The following is a 6,000-nucleotide window of genomic DNA, read 5'->3' as shown; positions in this document are numbered from 1 at the left end:
GAGAAATATATGTATACCAAGTAAGTTATTGTTCATTAATTACTTAATTATGTAGAGGGTTAGCTCCTTGAGTTTGMTCTGCTATTATTGTACTGGCTTGATCTAGACTAATGAAAGTGTTTCCTGTATTATTAGTAGAGTTTAATTGATCTGATTCTGACATCCTATACTGTAGTGCYTTCAAATATACTAGCAACTACCAACTTATAYTRTAAATATAATCGTTAATCTCTATATATGAAACCATCAATAGATTTCTAGTAGTTAGTCTCTAAAGGGGATTTTAACACATATTTATAATTCACCCTTTCTCTTTCTAACACACTCTCTGTTTTATCCTTAATAGGAATTAATCTTAATACATTAATTTCATACGGTAGTTAGCTGGTTTTTCACTAATCAATTAACTAACCCTAACACTTTAATTTAGCAATGACATTAGTAGTCAACAACAATAATTGTATTCAGCCTATGTATAATATAACTTTGTTATGCTTTTCACACTAATCAAGAATTAGCGTTAGCTATATTTACAACATCTTGTAAACAAGCAAAAACTTTAACCTAGTATTGAATAATCAAAGAAAGGGCGGTATATCAATCAAAAAGTCAAACATTACAGTAGTATTCAAGATAACTGCACCAACATTCAATACAAACATAAACTTATCTATCACTTTTAGTTATCTTCCTCAATATCTTCTTCACTCTCTTCTTCACTTTCGTCCTCGGTTACTGGAGCAATTACGTAATCAATTTCCTCTTCATCCAGATTAAAATCACTTCCATTGTAAAGATCTTCTGGGTCGTAATCAGAGCCCACTATCTTTTCAGTTGTAGATTCCTCAAAGTAAGGATCGACAAGTTGACTTATACAATGCAAACGAGAAGAATGTTTGGATATTTCCGTCAATGCTTCATTAAATTTGTTGAGTTCTAATGAAAGTCCTTTAATTACTTTTAAGGCTCTTTTTATATCACTAATATTGATATTTAAATTCCCCGTAGCGTTTACTCTTAACTTTGGATTTCTATTCTTTTCCTCAAACATTGAAACCAAAAATGGTGACACTAAACCAAGGTTACATTGACTTAAATTTAAATCTATCAAGGACGATATTGGCAACTTGACAGAGTTTATTTTTCTAAATTGATTACCTGATAGAGATAACTTTTGTAAGTTTTTCAATTCTTCTAATGAAGCAGGTAATTTGTGTATCCCCATATGCAGCAAAGTGAAATATTCAACACTAATGGGAAACAAATCTGTATTTAACACCTTTACATTGCCTTGACAAACGTTAATTTCTCTGAGTCTAGATTCTTTTAAATTCAATAACTTCAATGTCTTGTAATCAATATTGAAACCCTTTATTGCAAAATCACTCACTATCAATGGCCATTTGATTGTTTGAATAAAAGAACTCATCTTTCCTTGTTTGTCAGCAATTAAATGCAATCGTAAAAGATTCTTTGGCAAGGAATACATGAAATTTGGACTTTCAAATATTAGATAATCAGCTTTTAATATCAATTCCTCGGTCATAGAAGGGATATTGAATTTGCTGTCAAACAAAAGTTTTGGTGTCTCAATGTGAATATATTGTAAATTGTCATCCAAATGAAAGTATTGATCAATAAACGATACATCTAAAAGCTCTAAACGGATCAATGAAGTAGGAAATACTATTTGACTCGACCTGACATTAATGAAATCGGAAGTTTTGATTGATAATTGTTTCAAATTTGGAGGAAAAGTTAAATTTTCTTTTTCAAAGTATTTTGGATTTATATAACCGGATCCACTGTATTCAAAGCTTTCTAACTCAAGAAAACGTGTTTCATTAAATATTTCAAATGGATAGGCACAGTCATTTATTGTTAAATGCTTTAAATGTTGACAATCCTCTAAACCGTCATATTCGCTCAACCCCTCACACTCAGTCAATATTAAGGTTTTTAAATTTGGAACATTCATTTCAAGAGCATAAAAGCTAGTAAATCCGAGGGAATTGAGCAGTAAATACTCTAACATAGTCAACTCTTCTAATCTGTAACTAATTATCTAGTATTCTGCCGTGATACATAATTTCCGCAAATTTGGAATTAAGGTCGCTTGAAACAACATTTCACCTTTAATTTGTAATTCGTCCATGTCAATTGGAAAATCATAAAATTCAGAATCCATACTACGAGATTTCATTTCTATGTCTATTTTCTTGACATCAGGAATATTATAATTATCCAATAGAGTGTCAAATAACAGAATAGTTGTGGCCACAGGAGGTATTTTTACTAGGTCCTGGAAGTCATTCAATATTATCATATCAAACTTTATATTGGAGTTTTCTAAGAATTTTGTCAACTCGTTTGATTCTAAAACTTCTTTACCAAAGAAAATACCATTAATACTTAGAGCCTCTGTTAAAAGTTCTGGAAAATTGTTTGAAACATTTGTAAATTGTTCTATACGCTCCAAATGTATAGTTTTTGGGTATATATTCCATTGAGTAATGCCTTGTTTCAACTTAATGAGTTTGATTTTGAAGTGGCTACAATCGCACAGGGAATGTCCAACAAGTAGCTCGTCACTACCCTTGTGTCTTTGAACATTTTCGGTAATGTATACATCTGATAGAATTGTAGATGCGATTTCCCTTCTAATCGGTGGAAAATGCAATAACTCTGGTAAAATACACTTGGGTAAATGATCAACAATTATAGTAATAACTTCAGATGGAAGTTTTGCTGCTTCGGAAAAAAGATCCACATCAGTGCTTAGAATTGTCATGATTTGTTAGTTAATTATTCAAAATGACAATTAAAAACTCAATAAATCGATAAGTGATGAAGTTTGTTAATATTAATGGTGCGATTGATAGTTGTATTTATAATATTACTATATGTGGAGGAGGGGCGTCTTAAAAAGTATTGACTGTCTTTCTATTGGGATTATTGAGTATATTTTTGGTATGGAAAACCAACAATTGATTAATTACTGAAATAACAAAAATGTTACTTTTGGGTGATAAATTGGTTCCTGAATTTATTTGATATTAATCTCAATGATAGGTAAAGTTAACTGAACAATACACATTAAGCAATATGAAACTTGAATTTTTGCAGCCGATAACAATAAGAATAGAGTTACAATACATTCAAATGCTTTTTTTTTCTAGTTAGTGTAAATCTATAATATCTACGATGAAGGGGTTTATGTATGTTGATTTATTTTTAAAAGGATTGTACTGTTTGAATAGGAGTTGGTTTATATACATGGCTAAGAATTATTTTTGTATGTATTTAGCTAAACAATTGGAAGAATTTCTTTTGTGAGGAATAAAAAATGAATGTTTACCAAGCGTACTTCCATCTTCAGTTTAAGCTTTAACGAGTATTAATTAGAGTTGTTTAGCAGACAATGACTACCTAGTAAAAGCAGCTAGTTCTTTCTTGTTCTCTATATCATTTTTGAAGAATGATGTTGATTGGTAAAGAGTTGAGTTTTATAAAGATATTGATGAAACACTGTCGATCTTTTAATAATTTAGTGTTCTATTTTTTTTTAAAAAAAATCTTGTCACCAACAACAGATATAAATGTATCAGATTCATATGTTGAGATATTACAGTGAAACGTGTTGTAATTTCAAACATACATGTAATTCAAAAGATACACCCAGGGTGAAAAATTTCAATCAAGGCGTTAACATATAGCATAATTTCATTGGAACTCATCGACTTGAGTATCAAACAACACTATGATGAATAATCTTCTAGAATTTTAGAAAAACTCCACATTTCTTCTACACCTATACCAAATAATCTATTTATTACAGCCGGAAATAACAATCAACTCTTTAAATTCTAAGCATTTCTTTGACTCCATAAAATTGGTGGTATTTCATTTATTCTCAGTTATATTTTTTGAATGAAATTTAGAAATCGCCACTACTAATCAAAATTTAGTTGATGCATGAATATAAACCCACACACTTACGCGATTCTAGGTATAATTTCATATATAGTCAGTGTGTGGTCTGTTTTATGAAGAGAAACTTGGTGTAGAATTAAACCCTTTAGAGCATGGGTTTTTCTAAAGATATTTACTTTAAATCTGTTTAAAACACCACCACACCACCGCCATCACTTTGCTCAATTTAAAGATTAAGGAGGTGAGATAGAATTTAGAATTTTAATTGGTTGAATTCACTTTGATAAATTGCTTTTTTTTTGGAGACACAATAATCTTGGAATTTAATCACTATCTATCTAACCACACCTCGCCGCACACACATATTCTTAGAACAAAGACATTCCAATTATTCGTGCCGTAGGAAGAAGAGAATTTTGATTATTGTTATAATCAACAATCAAAAAGATCAAAGAGATATATGTATTCGGCTCTTCCTACCCTAAATTATTGGAAATAGTTCTTGTAGAATGTATTTTTGACGTCTATTTCCAATTAATCACAAAACTGGGGAGAAAGAAAGAAAAAATGGACCATTATTCCAAATCCCTTTACCACATATAATAACAATTATTAATATTATTATATTGTAGGATGAAGAAGAAGCAATCTATTAATAACCGAAATCGCACAAAAAATTCCATCGATTGTAATTTGACTATTGAAAGATGGTAATGCGCAAATATATTTTATTCGGAATTACACGCCTCAATGTTATATAATAATTGACTGCTTGATTGGTTCTTACTGTATTATGGTACATATAACATACAGAATGCAAGAAATTTTTTTGTGTGTTGCATTAATAAAACCACTAACATTTCAGCATACAATAGAACTAGCTAACTAACACTTTGTAAGTAAGACCTAAAAAGATGGATTAACACATATTTAGTGGCGATGTAACATAGTAATGATGAAGAAAAGGAGGAAACCAAACTACCACAGCAAACACGAATTGAAAGTGAAAGGGAGAAAAAGAAATAGGAAAAAGGAAAAACGTTCAGCAGAAACAAGAATGTTGTTTTTGTCAGTTGTGAAACAATTTAGAGAATAATGTAATGAAATGTAAGAATGTGTATCAAGAGAATAGTAATCTGAAACGAACGAAAGGGTTAATCGTGATAGTAGTGGTAGTGGTTATGGGTAACAAAAACGCCCACAACATTATCATTATTATACAGGAATTAATTTCAAATTAAACTTTATTGAGAATTGAGAGAAGAAATTTTTCCAAAAGAATTTATAGTGAAAAATTCCAAGATTGTCAAAAAAGAACATACTCCAAATAAATTAATAATAGGAACAAGACTATATAGAATGTAATTGTAGTAGTTCTAGATGTTGTAGTAGTAGATGTTGTTGTTGTTGGTGAAAAATTTCAATATAAATATTCCATTTAATTTCCTTGAAATAGTTCCATTTTTTTCATTTTTTTGCAATTTGTATAAATTTCTTGTTTGTTTTACATTATCAAGTATATCTACACCAAGAAGTTACATCAAGAGTTGTATCAATTGGTTAAGAAATTGCTATTACTACTACCACATCAAAAGAGAAATAAAAAATATTTCATCCCCCCACCACTATCATAACCAAGAGTTTTTCTTTACATACAGTCTAAACCATTCCACTTTAATTATTAGTTTGACGAAAAAAAGCACTTTCTTTTTTTCATTTTATTTTGGTCACAATTAAACAAAGAAAGTGAACAAATTTTTTTGCCATTGAGTGTTACTATATATTTCCACAGCCCCCTCCTGCCTTCTTTCTTTAATTTTTTCACCAAAAAGTGTTAAGATAAGGAAATAAATAAAAAAGCCCACAACTAAGCTTTAAGTTTTTTAATTGTTTATATTGATTAAAAGTCGGTTAGCTAAGCTATTTTTAAAATTCCCATAACACACATCCACATAGTCGATTTAAACATTCTTATTTTTTGTTGTTTTGATTAATTGGACACTACCATACTAATCATTACTTTATTGTTTATTTTTAAAACTGTGCCACTTTACACACACACTCACT

The 6,000-nt window shown here is 29.8% G+C and overlaps 2 protein-coding genes across 2 annotated transcripts; both read right to left on the bottom strand. All coding sequences in view use genetic code 12, as the record gives it.

The window, feature by feature from the left end:
- Window positions 1-679: 679 nt before the first annotated feature.
- Window positions 680-2,035, bottom strand: CAALFM_C106160WA (uncharacterized protein; the record flags this gene model as incomplete). Its single annotated transcript, XM_713359.1, has 1 exon — window positions 680-2,035. The coding sequence occupies one exon, from the start codon at window positions 2,033-2,035 to the stop codon at window positions 680-682; it is 1,356 nt and encodes a 451-aa protein (XP_718452.1).
- Window positions 2,036-2,065: 30 nt separating this feature from the next.
- CAALFM_C106150WA (uncharacterized protein) lies at window positions 2,066-2,791 on the bottom strand (the record flags this gene model as incomplete). Its single annotated transcript, XM_713360.2, has 1 exon — window positions 2,066-2,791. The coding sequence occupies one exon, from the start codon at window positions 2,789-2,791 to the stop codon at window positions 2,066-2,068; it is 726 nt and encodes a 241-aa protein (XP_718453.2).
- Window positions 2,792-6,000: the final 3,209 nt, after the last annotated feature.

This window comes from Candida albicans, chromosome 1, assembly GCF_000182965.3.
Source record: "Candida albicans SC5314 chromosome 1, complete sequence".
In the NCBI taxonomy this organism is placed as follows: Eukaryota; Fungi; Ascomycota; class Pichiomycetes; order Serinales; family Debaryomycetaceae; genus Candida; species Candida albicans.
This window is presented reverse-complemented; position numbering and strand designations above follow the sequence as displayed.